Raw genomic sequence first — 21,161 nt, 5'->3', positions numbered from 1 at the left:
TAAAAAGTTGCTACGGAATCCCACAAGAAATGTTGCTCTGTGCTAAGTAAATCAGAAGCTCGAAAAGCATTCCGCAGCAATCAACTCACCACACCTCACATGGTAGCAACTCTTATTGGTCAATAGAATGAGACCGGCGGCCCCGTAAGACGAAGACGAGCAGCCACTATGCATTCATCGGAGCATGCAAATGGAAACTTTTCGACTGAACGCAAATGTCTGCGCCGCTTTCGCACTTAAAATTCCACACACGCCCCGGCACGTAGTGGTCAGCAAGTCATTTCATATACAGTACATATGTACACTTACAGACAGACACGAATGTGGGTTTATGAATATAGCGGTTTACACGTATTTCGGGTTCGTTGCACAGCTATTTACCGGAGTTATTGATGCATTCAAATGATATTTCTTTACACACAAACAAACAAACATAGCTGCTGTGGTATGCAAATGTATGTAAACGCCAGCATATGTCCATGGGTGTGTAAGCCGCTGCCGAAAAAGTTGTAAAGTTTGGTTCAACTTGAATTGGCAATCGAGGTCGTTTGCTTTGATTTTATGAGCTCGGCAATTTGCAAAATGGGTCAACGGAAAATATTGATTGGGAGCGATAAGCAGTGCACATAAGTTTATATAAATGCCGATAGGTTTTGTGCATGTGTGTGTAACATGACATTATTTTTCTCTTAATAAGCTTTTATGTACTTCGAAAAATGAAGAACAGATGTCTGACACTTGCGAGGTGTAAATGTTTATTATTGAACTTGGTACTTAAACTCATTTATTTAGTTTTTGCACATATTTAATTATATTTTTTATTGCCATTTAAAAAAAACTTCAATTTAAAATTGTTTACACTGACATTGTAATTTTTCAAGTCTAAACTGCATCGGATCAGAAATTCGGCAACGTTTTTTAGTATGACCTGAAAATGGTTCCAGAGGCGGAATAACTCACTTTGTATGGTTTGATACCGAAGTGCTGATATAAGTAGTTTTTGTCTGAACCTCAAATCCAATCTTAAAAGATGTGTGTATCCATTGATGCTTAGGATAGGTAATGTTAGTTTAGGTAAACAAGTTTATATTCGTGTGACCACTAATAATTCCACTTCAACAGCTAGAGGTGCCTGTGAGTTTGGATATCTATAACTAATAGGAATAGAACAATAAGAATGTCGCATATCGACCAAGAGTATTGAGCCTGCCATTAATTTATTGAGACCGATTTCTGTTTCATAGAAGGTATGCCAACCGAGATGCTCCAATCTTAGTCTGGCGAAAGCTATGTAGTGGAGGAGAAAGTATCTAGACATCTACGTACTATCTTCCCCCATGCAACTTTGATAAGTTGCTTCATCCATAATCCTTACCATCAGCATCAGTAGAGCAGTATTAAGTTAGAACAATTATCACTGCGACGATGTGAACCCAAATGGTTTTATAGACCTATTACGATTTAGAAAGATTTCGCCAGCATAAGTGCTGGTAGTAGATCAATTCTTGTTAGGCTTGCGCGGTGCCCATAGGACTAGAACCCATGAAGACAGAGATACATCGACTAGTTTCCATCCTGATAGGATTTGGGTAAGTGCCCTCTCTAACTAGCTCATCGCTTATGATATGCAGTGACCACGCACCCAGAACTAGCTTTGTGCTCAATGTCAGCGAGCTTAAAGCTTGTATAGCGGTTCTGCTATCGGAGTAAATGAATACCTCCCTAAAAGAAGCTGCACTTGTGAGAAGTTCAGCTTGATCACTACTACTTCTACTTGTAAGACACAACAGCGGTCTGTCAGTCTGAAGCAAGAGTTGATTGGAAGAGCTCCCATTCCATTAATTATATTGCTTGCATAAGAGAAAATGAGGAAATACGAGAAGCGATCAAATAACCTTTAACAGTGTGTGTTTTTTCTAACGCACTTGAAATATTTCATATACAATATCATCAAATGGTTTTATTCCATGATCATAAGGCCTATTGTCACTTATGGAGCGGTTAGTTTAGCTTCGAAGGCAACGCAGTCTTCGCTAAATCTTCAAATATCGAGACTGCAAAGACTCGCCTGCGTCTGCACTTCAGCGGCAATGCGCATTCGCATTTGAATTCAAGCTGGAGCTCACAACACTAAATCTAGTGATCAAAACGGAAGCAAAACATACCATAAAAGTGATCTTAGCTTATGCGGTCATATTGCTATTAGTGGATTAGTGTATAGGAAGGCTGAACCGCCTATCTGAGCCGCCAATGTGTAGGTTGACGAATTAGTACCACTCTTTGGCAGCCTTCAAAATGATGGTACCAAAACCCTGCACTGCGGTGGAGCCCCATATCATTAAGGAGTTGCTCCGCATGGAGAAAAAAGTGGGGAGAAAATGACACTGGCAGCAGGAATGCGCAATACCAAGCTACTCCTGAAAGTTATAACCTTGTATCGTTTAGAGATATATTCAACTTCCCCGAGACAAATTCCGTTTCCTTGTCGCGCTCTATACAGGGCACTGCAGGCTCAGGCAACTTTCCGACATGGGCATAGTCTCTTGCGCAAACTGCCGGTTCTGCGATATGGAACAGGAAACTCCAGAACACCTGATTCTGGATTTCCCAGCAATTTGTAGAAGCAGGCTCAAGGCCCTACGGTCCATCTACGTGGACAAGGATCACATCACCTCAGTCGCGCCCAGCAAGCTCCTGGAATTGTTTTGCTGAACCTTTGTGATCGTATGTGATATGGGAGAGGACACAATAAACCATAGGACACACTACAAAACCTCAATTATTTTCTCGCCATGTAATAAACTATTATTGCTTTTAACTCTGGGCTGAGTCGATCCCGTCCATCTGTATATATGTAGTTATGCGAACCAGTTCCTCAAGACGCTACTCATTAGTCGGAACCGTTGATATCGGACCACTACAAATGATACCTGCCATAGGAACTGATTGATCCAATACAAGTTATTGCAAGAACAACTTTTTTATTTGAGGAGGCATCTTTACGAAATTCTGCACGAATTTTTGTTCAAGGCAAAGCCGCATTCTCTGAAAAAATTGTTTAGATCAGACCACTATAACATATAGTTGTCACACAAACTGACTGATCAAAAACAAGTCCTTGTATGAAAAACTTTTTTATTCGGCAAGATATCTTTCTGAAATTTTACGTAGATTATTGTCCAAAGCAATGGTATAATCTCCGAAAATATTGTTTAGATCAGACCACTATAGCATATAGCTACCACACAAACTGACCGTTCAAAGTCAAGATAAAAATATTTTTTTCAACTTTTTTGTTAAAAAAAAGTACTTGTGAAGGTCATTAGAGCTGCCATGCAACCTTAGTTAACGTTTTTGCACGTTTTTATTGTTGTCGTAAAAGCTTTTGCACCACCGACGGCTAATCGCTCATATCTTCAAGCTTTCTATTAATTATTGCTAATTCTCTTGTTATTCTTATTTTATTTTATTTCATATTTTTTTAATAATTTTAATAATCACACTTGTTGTTATTGTTGTAAAATTGCAACATTGTCGGGCTTAATGCCTGTCATGCCATACTTGCAGCACGCTGACGTGTCGGCGAAAGGTTTGGCTCGAGTTTCTTCAGCTATGACTTTGTTGTTGGCAAATGCTGTTGACATTGTTCATTATGAGTATTATTTATTTACTTGTACACGAGTAGTTGGTTCGATACTGTTATTGACTAGCTGCATCCGTGTGCGTGTAATCGTGTGTGTGTGTGTGCGCTTGAGTCATGCACTAATTATTGGCAACGTTCGACGCCTCATTGAAGCATTGCAATGAAAATGTAAACTCTTAAATCCACAACATGTAGCACCTGCTGCAACAACAATAATGATGAATTAAAACAAAATAATAATAACAACAATAGCAAAAGCGCACTTAAAGTCAGTTCAATTACAAGCAACCTGATTTTACACACGATATTGACATCAATACAGCGCTCCACCATATCCACCAGCTCCATATATGTGAACACATATGCATGTATGTCTGTATCTGTGTGTGCATGTATTTACTCATTTTTCTGCTAAATAGTAAAGTTTTATGTGCATTTACGCGCACTATCTTGTGCGATGACATACAGCCTCCGGCTGACAACGGTTCACCTTGAGCAGCCATACTTTGCACGCTCATTTCAGTTTATCTGTCGCTTGTTGTCTGGTTTGGGGCAGGCGGTGCGCTGCCTTTAACCTTCAGTTGTGCTTGTGTGTGTGTGGGTGCAATTTCGCGGAAGTCGCTCGTGTTTATACGTACCTTTAATGGTAATGAATGGTGTCAAAAGCTTTGTACCATGAGCAATGAGTCGAAAAGCAATATGGCTTTTTTCGCTGATCAAAGCAGAAAGTTTGCTTTTGATACACAGCAGAACTTTTGTTTTTTGCAATATTGATTATAAGAAGATATAATTGCTTTAAAACGATGTTGAAAGGACTCTCGAAACTTTGTGACCATCGAATTGGTTATTATAGTTCACATTTCATTTAATTATTTTCTAAGAGTAATACTTCCAGTCTCACATCTTCAAAATTTTTTGGGCCGCCCAGGTCATCTTCCAACCCAAATTCTCCAGTTTAAACACGTTAAAGCAATTTTTGCTACGTTCGCTGAGTCAGAGGAACTTCATCGAGGGCTTTCACCAAAATACCATGACTTTTGGCTGATGTTTTCTTCATAATAAAGTAATGAAGAAGAACTATCAGCAAAAACACTTTTTCAGTCACATAGTTCGACAGCTTTGAGTGAAAATAACTCCTGCTGTTTACACATCAAATGAATGGCATGTAATAAATAAGACGCTCATCAAGAATAGCTTTCCAACGCATGCTTGGAATACAGAAGCTGTGTTATAAGAATCCAATCATGCTATTTCTTGGCAAACCACAAGAATATAGTTATGGATCCAGTAAACTAATAGTATCGAACAGAAAATCTACAGATTCTCAAACAAAATTTTTGTCTCAACGCAGCCCTTTGATGTTGATCACCTTTGTATAATCTACAATCTAGACTAAGATGTGGTTATTTAGATGAAGTGTCTAATTAGGTAATGGACTCAGGATAACATTTAAGCCAAAGCGCACTATGACATTTACATACAATATATGACTTGGATGAGTTTTTTGCACTGACCGAATATGGTTTTCCCGAACTTGGGAATAAAGTATATATCGGACATAGTCTTGAAATTTCCGGTAAGATAGCGACATATACAGACATACATTCGTATATTTCATGTCACATACTCAGATCGAATTATAGATTCGTGAGCGAAAAAAAGAAATATACAAATTTCTCTCATCATGGTTACGCAGGCCTTCTGAAATAATACATTTTTTCTGGGAGCTTGACTTCGAATTCCATTTGCAATACTCTGAATAATAGAGTTATATTAATTTAGGCGAAAAACTGCTAGGGTTGATCAAAAATCGATGGATTTCACACAATATTAACACATAATATATCACATATTAACTGTATATCTATAATAGGGAGATACATTTCGAGGTTCCCTACTTTTTTAAAGGAAAGACACAGAAACTTCAAATTTAAGGAGGAATGTTTATTATCATTCGAAAGAACATGATTTGGCAATCACTTTATGAAGGTTATCTCTTTCAAATATTGACCGTAGCTGCGACTCAGATGGTCCATCCGTTGAGACCAATTTTCAATGACTCGTTCGAGCATTTCTACTAGCAATTGACAATTGACATGCGTTCTATTTTACTCCGAGGCTTGAATCGAAAAAATCTAACGGTGTGATATCACACGATCTTGGTGGCCAATCGATCGGCCTAAAACGTGAAATCTGCTCATCGAAGTGTTCTCTTAATAAATCCATTGATTGGTGCGATGTGTGGAAAGTAATGCTATCGTGTTGAAACCAAATGTCGCCAAGATCACGAACTTCAATTTTAGGCATCAAATAGTCGTAACCGATGGTGTGATAATGGTCGCCATTGACGGTTACCTTCTCATCGGCATCATTTTTGACCTCACAGAATCCTTGTTTTTTCTGGATAAAATGGCAGCTATTGCATCTCTTAAGGTGGTTTTTCATCCCAAATAATTTGCTTGTTTATATACCAACCGACCCAAAAATGAGCCTCATCGCTGAACTAAATTTGGCTTGAAAACGTCGAATCTTCTTAGCACTTTTCAAGAGCTCGTAGAGCAAAGCCATACTGCTTTGGAAGATCGAGCGGCTTCAGTTGTTGCACAAGCTGTATTTTGTACGCTTTCAATGTAAGATCTCGACGTAAAATGCGCCAAATTGTTCCATAAGTCGGTCCGAGTTGCTGCGACCGGCGTTGAGTCGACTCTCTGCGGTCTTCGTGAACACTCTGAGATTCGGCTGCTATCTTTTCTTCACTGGGTGCTGGAAATAGTTTACTTGTATTAGGTCGAATATTATCCAATAATGAATGCGGGGTCTCAAAATGGGTGATGGTGTTGCGAATAGTATGCTCAGAGTGGTCTGCCAAAAAAAATGCTATTGAAGAAAGCATCTCTATCAGTTATATTGAGTGATTATGATCAAAGATTTTCATAGCATTACAAGAAAGTTCTAGAAAATCGTATATGCTATGGGGATATTTTAGAAAATGGTTATCAATTAAATCTATTGGTTGCTAGTTGGAGTTCTAAGACGCTCCATTTCTCGGATGTCATCAAAGTAAAAAACCTAAATCCAACAATATGCCCGATAAAACGTATGTTTTGATCCTTTCAATGGATCACATTTTAATTGGCGCGCGTTCACTCCCTACCAGCTTCCACTTTGAATTAAATTTCAGACAACTCTCCCGAAAAAAATCATATTTTTTTTAATCAAATCAACCAATTTTAGCTCCCAACTCGCGGCAATTACTCGCTATAATCGCTAACATGCAAATACTTTTCTAAATTAGAAATTTACCTGTCTATATTTGTATGTATTTTAACATAATCTAATTCCATCAATTATTGCCAATTAAGTGAACTTTGCCTAATTGCAACAATTTACATATTTGCCCCAAAACTTTAAAACCGTTCGACGTGTTAAATATTGCGCAATCCACAAACATACCGAACCATGAATTCATGCTGAACATTCAATTAAATTAAATTGCGCAACAAATGCATGCATAGTTTCAATTAAATATGTAACTAAATGTTTGCTATTGTGTTTATAGTTAAATACCTAAATACCTTTAAACCGATAAGTGAGTGGTTTGTTGTTGGGGTCAAAAGCGGGAATTGTTACCCACTGTGAAATATAATAATTATATGGATTAGACAATTAGACGCAAATATTTTGTTATCAAAGCGCTGTTTGTATGAGTATGTATAGTTGTATTTGTTTTTACTAAATGGTAGATATATTTTAAAAGGCTACCTAGTTGGAATTTTTTACATAACGTTGCTTTTATGTATGATCAAAATTGACCCGGACTGACAGGCAAAAATTTTCACATATTTAAGACAAAACTTGTTATCGCTTTCAAAAAAAAGTTCTTGAGAAAATCAAAGCATGCCAACGTCTAATAAAATTTCCATTAATTTGGTGTAAGCCTCAGCTGCAATCGCCTTTAGTTCCTTCGACCAATTCCAGTGTATTCGGATCATTTTTGAGCGCCATTCCCTAGACGTCATATTCATAAAACCATTTCCCGACACGTGTAATAGTGCGTTTGATGAATGCAGAGTCCTCAGCCAATTATTAACTCTCTTGGGACCTCTACTAGCCCTACTTTTTGCAAAACATTCAGTTCTTATGTTACCAATCTAGCATTGACACACTTCATATCCAAAACATTAACTAAAACATTAACCAAAACAATAACCAAAACATTAACCAATACATTAACCAAAACATTAACCAAAACATTAGCTAAAACATTAACTTAAAACATTAACCAAAATTAGCCAAAACATTAACCAATACATTAACCAAAACATTAGCCACAATATTAACAACAACATTAACAAAAACATGTTGATCCATAACAGCTGTTGGAATCCTCTGCTATCTCTCTGATGCCAACACAACGATTTTCAATTACTGTTTCTTTAAGTTTTTCTATGTTATCGTCATTAACAGAGGTGAATGGACGGCTCGCATGAGGCAAGTTTTTGATGATTTTCCTCTCGTTTACATCATCTTTTCCATCTTCTTTTCGTCTCAGGTTCGCTATGTACTTAGTCTTAGAGTTCTATATTCTATAAAACTTCACAATAATGTCTAATATTTCAGCAAAAAGTACCTCAACATGAGGAGAGCGTAAAGGGTGTTAAGCTTTGGTTAGGTCATACTGGTCGGCTGTCACGCCTTATATAGAACTACTGATCCTTAAAAGTGCAAAAAGGAGTTTCGGTTCGTTTTGAGCTGAAATCTTAGTCATACAGGACGTCAAGGTTTTGTAGAACTTTAAGAACGATTTAATAGCCCCTTGAATGCGAAGCTTCAAGATATATGAGATATGCTTAGATAAGGCTGGTCAGAAGCGTAGGAGGTGCTTCAGCGTTTCTCTCAAGCCTAGTTTCCTGCACTCTATGCATGTATAAAATCATCATTTCTTATGACTATCCGGCTCGCATGTGATGCCAGTACGTTAGGACCTGCCATTAGATCAACTACTGTCCTGCAGTACTTTCGTGACAGTGTGAGTAAAGATATGCCTGTGTTTCGGAGCTCGTGCACTTGATCTGGGCTTAGGTTAGATCTACAAAAAAAAGCACTTAAAATAAATTTGGACCTTCCTGCAGGGTATTTAATCATCAAAACCATAATCAGCTATAGGTTACCACAGCAACAATTCAATCCAGGTATTAAATGCGTTAGCTAAAAGGGAATAGTCACCTCAATTAATTGTTGAACGCCAATTTCATTTTACAGGCAGCTTACTTGTTGCGCTGGAAAGATGTGGGTAAAAATTATATTAAATATATAGATATGCGCAAATATATTAGTTTATATACATGTGTATGTATTATGTATAAAATATATATTGTATTAATACTTCTATAGTTTCTAAAATGATACAACCTATATAACTGAGTAACTACCTATAAGTCAGTATGTCGTTACAATCCCAATACTACTTATGTAGATATATGTGTATATATAAATGTATGTGGATGATTATTCCCACATATGTGCTTTATAGCTGTTTCAATAGCTATGCAAGCGCTTTGCTGTGGTCTCTTTCACCGCAATTCAACAATTAGAAAATGATTTTAGTCCATTTTCACTTAATTATTGGCAAAAATTTGCATTGGCTGCTTTATTTTGTTTACATTTAAATGTGTATATGTATGCACCTTGTTGGTTGTTTAATTGAATCATTTGACCAAATTAGTTGTCGACAAATGGCGGTCTATGCAATATGTATGTATAAGTTTTTAATTGAATAGCGTCGGTTTGAGGTTAAATTCGGGTTTTTTCCATGCTTATTGTCGCCAAATTTGAAAGTAACATACTAATAACGCGGCACTCAAAACTCACTTTGGAAAAACTTTACATGTCGCAACCATACCACTGAAACAACGCAGAACAGTAAAATCAGAATGGTATACAGTCAGTTGTCTTTCAATAAATCAAGAAAACCAACCGCCGAAGACGGCTCGTTCTTCACTACGCCAATATCAGCCCTCACACATCGACTGAAATAACTGCAATTTTGAGCACTCAAAGCATCGATTTTTTGAGCCATCCTTCGAATAGTCTTGACTTTTCACCGAATGACTTCTATTTATTCCCGTTTGAAAAAATTAACTAAGAGGTCAATGTTTTTCGACACCTGAAAGGGCGGTTGTCGCTTTTTTATTGGTATGTTTTTTTACGTGGCGGGTCCCAAGCCCAGCGCACAACCCTATGCAGGGGATGTTTCGCCTTCTCACTTTAGCTTGCCTTCAAAGGGCGGTTGATGCTTTCAAAATGCATGTTTTGGAGATACCTCAGAACAAGCAAAAGTGTCTAGATCTTAATGGAAAATATTTTGAAAAACAATAAAGTGATTTTTGGTGATTAAAATTATGGTTTTTTCGAATCCCGATATATAAAAGCAACGTACGTAGTCGAGGATGATAAATCTCTAAAAATGTTGTCTTTGTTAGTTTCTTCAATGGATTGTTTATTTCTACCGCTTTTCAGTTTATGAGGGAGCAGCACCCTCTAAACTTGTATTGATTTCATAGTAAATTTAAGAGCAAAAGATTTATGAAGTTCCTTTTGAGATGTCCACTTATTTGAATAGCTTCTTCTTAATCTCCTCAAATTTCTGACGCTTCAAATGCTCATTTTCACTCTGGTCTCGCATTTTGTCGATTTATATTAAGTCTCATTTAATATTCTCACTTATTTGGATCACCATTTTCGTATCCTTTTCATCAAATTTTCCGAAAACGAAAGTCATAAGTTCATCTCTTCGAATTTCTAGTACCTCAAATGCTCTCACTTTGGTCCGGTCGTTTGGCCTTGGATTGAATTCAACTTTGAAGACTTGGCTGTCAAAAATTATTTAGTTGAACTCCACCCAGCTGAACCATGAGCCCACTCCTCTCGCTGAACCTTCTACATTATTTCTTTAAAGGGAAGTTTGTCCGCCCTTTAGTATTCTCACTTATTTCGATCACCATTTCTGTCTCTTTTTCACTAATTTTTCTGAAAACCAAAGTCGTCAGTTCATCTCCTAGAGCTGCTAACGCTTCAAATCTTTGCTCTTATTTTGGTACTGCACTTTGGGGGTATATTGGATCCAATTTTGAAGACTTGACTTTCAAATGTCATAAATCCCACCCAGTCTTATCCTTTCGCTTAAGTTTCTAATAGGCTCTCTGCTCTGTGGCAGATCTTTTAAGAACTATTTCCAATAAGCTTAACAGTTGCCAGCACCAACACAGCGCGCTAACACCTCAAGCATTACAATTGCCACTTGCAAGAAAAACAGATATTAGGCTCAAGAGGCATCACATGCCTCGTGACAACAACTGGATCGACGCTGAGAAAACTTGTTGTCGCCGCATGGCAGTATAATGCTGCATTTCTAACGAACTAACTTTGCTGCTTAGTGAATTCCATCAAGAAGTACGTAAACTTGGTAATATCGTTAGGGAACATACTCATGCAATCATGACGAAATGCAACCCTGCATCAACTAAATTAGCATTTAGTATGCGTGTCGCAATTTTAGTTGATAATCATCAAAAGCTTACAACACAACATTTTTCGCATATCTGCTAGAAGCTTGTTGAACTAAGTTCAAGCGAGGGCGTGGCTCATTCATATACATACATATACCTACATTTTACATACAATCAGTCGTAGGGAGTTGCACTTGCCTGCAACTGCTTGATGGCTTGGTGGCTTGGCGACGCGACATGTTGCTGAGGCTGAAATTAGCGTTTTGGGATTAATTAAGTGCCACTTGAAAATGTCAAACACGCTGCTAAGCGCATGCACTTGTCGCCTTCGGCTTGAGTTTGAGGTTATGTAAACTACATTGAATGTAAAAGCGACTGCCGGATGCAGCAGATAGTGATATAGCCAAAGAAGCGCGCATGTGTTTGTGTGTGTGGTTGTGTGTAACTGTGTCACAGAATTTTAATTACATACATAAGGTTGCATACACATTCGTTCATATACAATATATTACAGATTTTAATATTCACACACACACACAGCCACACAAATGTTCCATAAGTTCATACATTATATATGTCGGTATGCCATTGATATCCCCTTTGGGCCTTCCGTCTACATACAAAAGTAATGGCATTATAGCAAGCACATAACTTACATAGTATTCCCATATCGGTAATTTTGTAATCGGTTAAGTGCAATCCGTATAATTTGCCTGGCATAGCGGTAAAAGTATGTGCGCTTGCATGTATCAGCGTCAAAGGCCGCGATAATTTGTAATTAATGATGACTCGTTTCGGGCGAAAGTGGGCCAAGACAATGCACTGGCATCTACTCTACTTGCTTAGGAAGTTTTAACGCGCATCCAAATACTGTGAATAGTTACTAATTTGCTTTTTTTGTTTGCATCATAGCTGTTAAGTTTTGGAGATATCACTTTTGTATTTGAAAATTATTTACTTACCTCAAAAAAATCAGAGGTCGCGAGAGTTCAATGAGTTTGCCCAAATGCTGAGCTCATGAATGCCACTAGATCTCTTAACGACATATGTGTAAAGATGAGTTTGTAGGCACAGTTTTTTTTCATCAATATTCATTTTGTCGCCTTTAAAGTAATCCCCACCAAATGTAATTCTCTTACGCTAACGATTTTTTCAGTCCTCATAAGCACTTTTTGGTATTTGTTTTATCTCTTCGATCAATTGAAAACGAGTTCCACGGACCGACAATTTTAGTTAAGGGATCAAGAGAAATCACATGGAGACAAATCTGATGAATATGTTGGTTGATCGATAGTAACGGGTGATTTTTTTGAGGTTAGGATTTTCATGCATTAGTATTTGACAGATCACGTGGGATTTCAGACATGGTGTCAAAGAGAAAGATGCTCAGTATGCTTTGACATTTCATAATGAATAGACTTACTAACGAGCAACGCTTGCAAATCATTGAATTTTATTACCAAAATCAGTGTTCGGTTCGAAATGTGTTTCGCGCGCGTGTTTTGTTCAGCGATGAGGCTCATTTCTGGTTGAATGGCTACGTAAATAAGCAAAATTGCCGCATTTGGGGTGAAGAGCAACCAGAAGCCGTTCAAGAACTGCCCATGCATCCCGAAAAATGCACTGTTTGGTGTGGTTTGTACGCTGGTGGAATCATTGGACCGTATTTTTTCAAAGATGCTGTTGGACGCAACGTTACGGTGAATGGCGATCGCTATCGTTCGATGCTAACAAACTTTTTGTTGCCAAAAATGGAAGAACTGAACTTGGTTGACATGTGGTTTCAACAAGATGGCGCTACATGCCACACAGCTCGCGATTTTGAGGGAAAACTTCGGACAACAATTCATCTCAAGAAATGGACCCGTAAGTTGGCCACCAAGATCATGCGATTTAACGCCTTTAGACTATTTTTTGTGGGGCTACGTCAAGTCTAAAGTCTACAGAAATAAGCCAGCAACTATTCCAGCTTTGGAAGACAACATTTCCGAAGAAATTCGGGCTATTCCGGCCGAAATGCTCGAAAAAGTTGCCCAAAATTGGACTTTCCGAATGGACCACCTAAGACGCAGCCGCGGTCAACATTTAAATGAAATTATCTTCAAAAAGTAAATGTCATGAACCAATCTAACGTTTCAAATAAAGAACCGATGAGATTTTGCAAATTTTATGCGTTTTTTTTTTTTTTAAAAAAGTTATCAAGCTCTTAAAAAATCACCCGATATTTATGGTACCGTAAACAGGTCTCTTTGGACATGCTTGAACGTGCGAATTACGATCTCATATTCATGAAAAGCATTATAACAGCGACGAAACATGAGTTTATGCATGCAAACAAGTCAACAATCATCGGAATGGAATGAAAAAAACGAGCCGAAACCGAAAGTATCAAGTTTATGCATCCTGTTTGGTGCATCATAATTTTGTTTCGATCCTTCTAAAACGGCCGGAATTGTGGAAGAACAATTCATGGATTTTACATGATAATAATGCACCAACCCATCGAGCCACAATTGTGACTGAATTGAAAGCCAAAAACGCTATTAATAAAGGGTGATTTTTTAAGAGCTTTGTAACTTTAAAAAAAAACGCATAAAATTTGCAAAATCTCATCGGTTCTTTATTTGAAACGTTAGATTGGTTCATGACATTTACTTTTTGAAGATAATTTCATTTAAATGTTGACCGCGGCTGCGTCTTAGGTGGTCCATTCGGAAAGTCCAATTTTGGGCAACTTTTTCGAGCATTTCGGCCGGAATAGCCCGAATTTCTTCGGAAATGTTGTCTTCCAAAGCTGGAATAGTTGCTGGCTTATTTCTGTAGACTTTAGACTTGACGTAGCCCCACAAAAAATAGTCTAAAGGCGTTAAATCGCATGATCTTGGTGGCCAACTTACGGGTCCATTTCTTGAGATGAATTGTTGTCCGAAGTTTTCCCTCAAAATGGCCATAGAATCGCGAGCTGTGTGGCATGTAGCGCCATCTTGTTGAAACCACATGTCAACCAAGTTCAGTTCTTCCATTTTTGGCAACAAAAAGTTTGTTAGCATCGAACGATAGCGATCGCCATTCACCGTAACGTTGCGTCCAACAGCATCTTTGAAAAAATACGGTCCAATGATTCCACCAGCGTACAAACCACACCAAACAGTGCATTTTTCGGGATGCATGGGCAGTTCTTGAACGGCTTCTGGTTGCTCTTCACCCCAAATGCGGCAATTTTGCTTATTTACGTAGCCATTCAACCAGAAATGAGCCTCATCGCTGAACAAAACACGCGCGCGAAACACATTTCGAACCGAACACTGATTTTGGTAATAAAATTCAATGATTTGCAAGCGTTGCTCGTTAGTAAGTCTATTCATGATGAAATGTCAAAGCATACTGAGCATCTTTCTCTTTGACACCATGTCTGAAATCCCACGTGATCTGTCAAATACTAATGCATGAAAATCCTAACCTCAAAAAAATCACACGTTAGTTCAGCTTTATCGGGACGAGTCGAGGAAGAACGCTCTTCATACGCAAAACATCTACCAAAATCGTCCAAACGGACACTTGACTTACGATTTTCAAACCTTCCATATCCTTCATGTGTTTAATATTTTCTTTTATCGGCATTTGTATCCCTTGTAAAAATCGCAATGCACGACTGAGGTGTACCGACATAAGCAGCTGCTGTAAGCAAACTGGTTGACAGATCGCGCAGTCCTATCAACTTAGCTATAATACTTTTGCTTGAAAAATCATTTACACTGAGTATTTAAATTACAATTTTGGAATACTTGATTGTCACTTTTGGAATACGTCCAGCTATTCCGCTGCGCAATGTTTTATATAACCGGATTAGAAGGCCAGGTAGTCAGTCTAAATATACAGCTATTACGAATGTGAAACAATCTAACTTCAGTATTCCAAAACAATATTTTCTGTAAACTTTTTATAATTCTTCTTCTTATTATTTACTGGCAATCAGGTCCTTCTTTACCTGATTTTTCCATCTTCCTCTGCCTCCACCGGTGGATAATCAAACCAGCCCAGCCGTTGTCTATTGATTCGCTGAACTATGGCATGTCATAGTCACCGTATATCTCGTCCAGCTCAGTGTTCTATTGTCTGCGGTACTCGCCGTTGTCAATGCGCAAAGGGCCTTAAATCTTCCCCAAAACTTTTCTCTTGGCCACCCCTAATTCCGACTCATCAGATGTTGTCATTTTCAATGCCTCCGCACCATATAGCAACACGGGAAAGATGGGGGACTTGTAGAGTTTGGTCTTTGTTCGAAAGGAGAGGACTTTACTTTTCAATTGCCTATTTAGTCAAAAGTAAGTAGCACCTGTTGGCAAGAGCAATTCTGCTTTGGATTTCAAGGCTGAAACCGAATTGCACTTCAAAATTGCTTTGCTTCGTTCGTTTGCTCATAATGTACCTTTAATTCTCACCAAGTTTATAAAATTTATATTACTCTTTGTAAGCAGACGCTCTTAAGAAAGCCTTCCCTACATATTATAACAGATAAGAGCCGACAAGTAGTGACAAAAATACACCATTAGAAAACAAACTACTAACAGTTGATAACACCTCCTGTTTATTCTGGTACTTGTCAAAGGCGTCTGGCAAAAAGTTCCTTCTTGCTTTTTATTGGCACACCCAACCCTTTCACCTTATCTACACTAACCGAGACTTATTTTATCGCGAGTCTAAATTTATTTTCCATTCTTTGAGCGTTTTACTCATTTCGTCTGCACGATTAGCACTTTCTAGTCACTTATATTCAGGAAAACAATGTAGTTACTTCTAAGAGAAAGTGTGGAAATGCTTGTGCGTACATAAACATATTTTCTATGAAAACAACTTTGTGGTGCGCAACAAATACGCGCATGCAGTGTTGCAAGTAATTGCGTAAATAACAGTAAGACGTAAAGTGGCAAGTTGCCAGTGAAAAGTGGCAGCTGCACGTAAAACTACTTAAGACAGACGAATTGACAGGCAGATAAGCAAACAAATACCAACATGAACACACACACACATATGAAAAGCAACAAATAAATAGAGAAATTGCTCGATGCTTGCTAGAAATCGAAAACTGATGGCTGTGGGTGCAAAAATTATGAAAATAAAATGGAAATTGTGAGCGAAACATAGAATGTTGCAGAACATTTGACGGCAACATGCAACAGGTATACAAGTGATGTTTGATAGAATAACATGGTTAGTAGTGGCAATTATTGTTAAAACAAGTAAGGAAGAGCCAAGTTCGGGTGCAACCGAACATTTTATACTCTTCAAACTTGTAAAAATCAACGCCAGGGAAATACCTTAAGGAATAAAAGGCCAGGATTTATCAAATGAAAGGTGTAGTGCTCCAACAGGTAAATGAGAGATCCCTTGCAAGCTTGATGACTCGCCAAAAGCTTTTGCAGCTTATAGGTGGCCATACTCACCATATTCTCCAGAGCTGGACTCCAGGTATTACTTGTTCTGGACTCCGCAAAATTTTTTTGAATATGGAAATTTTCACATCAAATCAGGACGCTAAAAATAAATAGTTGTAATACCATGAAATTAACGTAATATAATTTAATAAAAAAATAAACGTGAAATGTGTGTTATAAAATTCTGTATATTCTTCTTCTAAAAATATATTTCTAACTTCTTTCTAACTTCTCAATTTATTACGCAGGCACCGCCTTAGCGCAACGTAATAACTTCCGCAAGGGTGCCGGACATCCAGCCTCACAGCGACATCTGCCAAAACGACCAACAGATCCACCACCAACGGAAGAGGGCTACGAGCCAACAGACGAATGTCCAGAAGCGAATGGTTTCTTCCCCGACTTGGAGCAGTGCGACAAATACTATTCATGCTAGTAAGTACAAAACAAGAACTAAAATTTTTAGAAACTAACCTAAACTTTAACTGAAACTCTAACCTAAACGCTAACTGAAAAGTAACTTAAATTTTTAAAAGTTAACCTAAACTCTAACTAAAAATATTGCTTGAAAAAATTTAAGGCGGAGAACCAAACCTAATTTTCTTATGCTCGATTATTAACAAAAGTTTGGATACAACCCTTGCCAAACTTGTGTCGATTAACACATAAAAATAAATTTATATAAAAAACAATTGAATCGAGAACTTCTAGTAAACGCAAATGAAAAGGAACAACAAGCCTCGGATGAGTGACCCCCCTTTTGATGACGACCAAACACATTATACACAGCTCATTTAATAACACTAACAAATTAATAAACACCAAAGCACTCAGTCAACCAGCTAACCGCCACATCCGTTGTACTAAACACATTAAGTGGCAACACTTAGTCACATCGTTATCGGCGTCTGCCTTGTTTTTTCGACAGCAATATTTGTAATCAATATTTCATATAAAAACAATAAACGCCTTACGCTATACCCACAACAATAACAACAAACAATTCCATTAATATGTCTGCTGCTTCCTTTGATTTCCTACACCCTTACTATATATATATAATATATACTTACATTTGTATTAATTAATTGCAGCGAGGGCAAGCCGACTGAACGCCTCTGTGCCGATGGCATGGTCTTCAATGATTACAGTCCTCTGGAGGAAAAATGCGATCTGCCATACAACATTGATTGCAGCAAGCGTTCCAAATTACGTGAGTAGATTAATATAATAGGCGTAAACATATATACATATATATGTATACAGTTATTAAGTATTTATTTTGAGTAAGCAGCAGTTGAGACGAAAAATTTGGCATGAGGGATTTGTACTTTACTATGAGGTGTGAAAATGAGTGGGGGTAAAAATGTCAAAATATTGAGAAGCGAAGTGGAAATTCTTCTCTCTTAGAATGAAGGAGCAGCTTCAGTATTTTGTGTTTTAGATACTGAACACCTTTTTATTTAGGTGAATAATTTATTAGTGATCTTAATATTTAGAACATTGGTTCCCCCACTTGATTGCTTGAATATCAACTGTTCCTGTCGGGGAAGCAAATTTTTCTTTAAGTGTCTCCATTTTTATACTTTTCTTCTTATACTTCACTACGTCTACAGCTTCTACGTCTAACTGTATCATTGCTTGGTTGTAAAGGGAAGCGCTGGAGTGCTAGACCACAGTCAGCTGCACTTAGACCATCTTTAGGCTCATTGTCCTCCCGGCTGGTAATCAAATAAGCCTTATCCAACAACCCAGTAGATTTGGTAAAATACCTCATTTCAGCTGTCCAATGTCGTTTAAGTTGGTACATTGTGAATCGTGAAAGATATCCCGCTTAAGGAGGGAACCTAATTTAGAAGCTTCCAAAAATCGATTTTTTTTTTTTACATAAATCTCTTGAAAAATAATCGGAGAACACGTCCCCAAAGTTTTAGATGTGAATTTGAAATATTTTCGAAGCTATGTAGAAGAAAAATATCCATATTTCGGCTGTCGGCGAAGTCGAAGTCGATTATGTTTCATCATATAGGCCGACCGTTTTGCTAAAGATACCTTCTTTGCTAACTCTGAAGATAAAGTCGCCAAGCACGATTTTGACATTGCGTTCCAAGCGCTAATAGAAGACATCTGTGGTAACATCGTCCTCTTCTTCCGTCCGGGCGTGGGCGCAAATCAGCGATATGTTGCAGAACTTCGCTTTGATGAGGATTGTGGTTCAACGTTCATCCTCCAGGGTGAATGCCGGGATACGGCGACGGAGGCTCTTTCCCACCACAAATCCGTCACCGTATTTGCGCTCCTTTATGTGGCCCCTGTAGTAACTGTCTACATGTCTCAGTCCTTGTCCCATCCAGCGCACTTCTTGGATGGCGGTGAAGTCAGCCTTTACTCTCACGAAGACATCAACCAGCTGGGCAGCGGCATCTTCCCAATTAAGGGAGCGAACATTCCTGGTGCATGCCCTTAAATTGTAATCCTTAATACGTTTGTTGTGGCCGTCATCTCACCAGAGGCTATTATGTTCTTTTCATTGGGGGTACTTTTACGTGGCGGTTCCCAAAACCACCACACAACCAAGTTTCGCTTTCTAACTTTAGCTCGCTTTCAAGCGATTGTGTTTTGGCTACTCAGAGGATACTTGGCTTAAGATCGGAAGTTATGAGCTGCTTGAGCTCTACGTAAAAGAATCGTTTCTGGCCACTCTCAAGTGAATGTTGCTCGGTGAAATGTCCTCACATGAGTGAATTTCTACACAGGGTTTCATCCACCAGACATATACTTAATTCTATTTTCTATTACACTGCTTCTTCTATCAGTGGAATAATTCTAGAGTATTTATGTACATCTCGATATTTCCAAGATATGTATATGCAGAGGTGATGTGTATAGGTATATTATCAGTCGTCCGATGTCTTTCCCAAGTGATTAAGACTTAATTATTTCTAATAGAATTCCTATAACTGATTTGTAAAAAATATATTCAATATTTGTATCAGTTTGAAGAATGAACATCCATAACAGAGAAGATGTTCTTTTGGCTCTTCAAAATATATATTTTTGTACTGCTTTTAAATACAAAATTGAAAAATTATCTATTTTATATAGTATGTATACATCATAATCCAAGTGGTTTGATAACAAGCCTTAAAAATCCTACGCTGTTTTATTTTTAGGCCACAAATATTGAACCCTTAAGGCTTTAGAATTTGAGTTAACCGAAAGGAATGACAAGCAATGTAATTTAAACAATGTAACATACCTTACAAATATATTGTATACATATATAATATATATACGTACAACTGTTAACAAACAACTTACAAACACACCTACCTTTTCGTACATGCCGCCTCAAGCTATTTTTATAACAAGCGTTTAAAAGACGTGAGCGAATTCGTTAATGAACTCTAAGTGGCGGCAGCTGGTTTAGTTAGGAGCGGCCATCCACTGCTCATATGTATGTATGTGTGATATATATCATATATATAATGCGTGTCGATTTTTCCAATAGGTGTGAATATTAACGCACTGGTTTGGAAAACATTGGTGGGGTGTGAGAAAATGCTTTTCATGCGCCAATGCGTGCCGTTAGTATATGAGCATGAAAAATTGTTTTTGTATTGATTTGGACTACGGGCATAGTTATAGAATCTTTATTGTTGTTTGGCTGGGTCTCTGCTTTTTAAACTCATATATTTCTACAAAATTAGCCATTTTACTGCCCATGCCGGTTGACTGGTGTCCAGTGAACTTTGTCTTTTCAACGGTCACGTGTCCGACGGTGCCAGTTAATGGTTGCATTACTTTGTTGGGTCTGGCGCCGAAGTTGTCAGCGAAATGCACAGGAGAGTTTTGTAACATTTTATTTAATATTTTTGGGGAGTTGGAAATTAGTGAGTAACAGTTAATAGTTTGAAAGAGTCAAACAGTTGACGACGAGGTGTTTTGTATCTCGTGGCGACTTGACAAAATTTCATAAATAACTCGATATAACCTGAAAATGATGAAACCAACTATACAGAGAATGTTGTGGTTAGGGAACGGTCTTCACTGATTTAATTTACTTTAGACATGACATCAAAGGATCATTAGGAAAATATTTAGATCTGATTTTATTAAGATAACAGACATATTGACTAATAAGTATGCTATAAAGATAACCGAGAGTTCAAAAATTATTAATTAATAAATTATTATACTTAATGTCATTTAAGCTTCTTACATAGTGGCCGAAATTTTTTATGTAAAGCTAACCGGGGGCTTAGAGGTCCTCATACTTTATATATGGAAACTTCGTATCCATGGTTACGTTAGGATGGGTTTTGGTTCTTTGCAATATTAAATGAAGTTTAGTTCATAGGTCCAAGAGAAGTAGTCATCCCTTACAATGCCGGGGGCGAACTATAACAGACTCTGCGGCCTCACTACTGATCCCTGTTCTAGTCATTTCCTGCAGTCTTCTCGATCTGTCAGCACCATCCTGCAGGCGTGAGTCGTCAACAGACAGTAACAAGTTAGTATTCTCATCATGTTCCCACAGGCTTTTCTATCGATTGCCAATAGGAATTTTGTATA

At 37.9% G+C, this 21,161-nt stretch overlaps 1 protein-coding gene across 1 annotated transcript in view; it reads left to right on the top strand.

Moving 5' to 3' along the window:
• LOC105225316 (protein obstructor-E) overlaps positions 1 to 21,161 on the top strand; it is a 50,624-nt gene that overhangs the window by 8,200 nt on the left and 21,263 nt on the right. The window contains exons 3-4 of the mRNA XM_011203714.3: positions 16,835 to 17,021; positions 17,681 to 17,799. Of these exons, the coding sequence (XP_011202016.1) occupies positions 16,835 to 17,021; positions 17,681 to 17,799 (306 nt within the window). The remainder of the gene's footprint in view (positions 1 to 16,834; positions 17,022 to 17,680; positions 17,800 to 21,161) is intronic.

The sequence above is a fragment of the Bactrocera dorsalis genome, chromosome 1, assembly GCF_023373825.1.
Source record: "Bactrocera dorsalis isolate Fly_Bdor chromosome 1, ASM2337382v1, whole genome shotgun sequence".
Taxonomy (NCBI): Eukaryota; Metazoa; Arthropoda; class Insecta; order Diptera; family Tephritidae; genus Bactrocera; species Bactrocera dorsalis.
The sequence above is the reverse complement of the archived record's forward strand: the minus strand, read 5'-3'. Positions and strand labels throughout refer to the sequence as shown.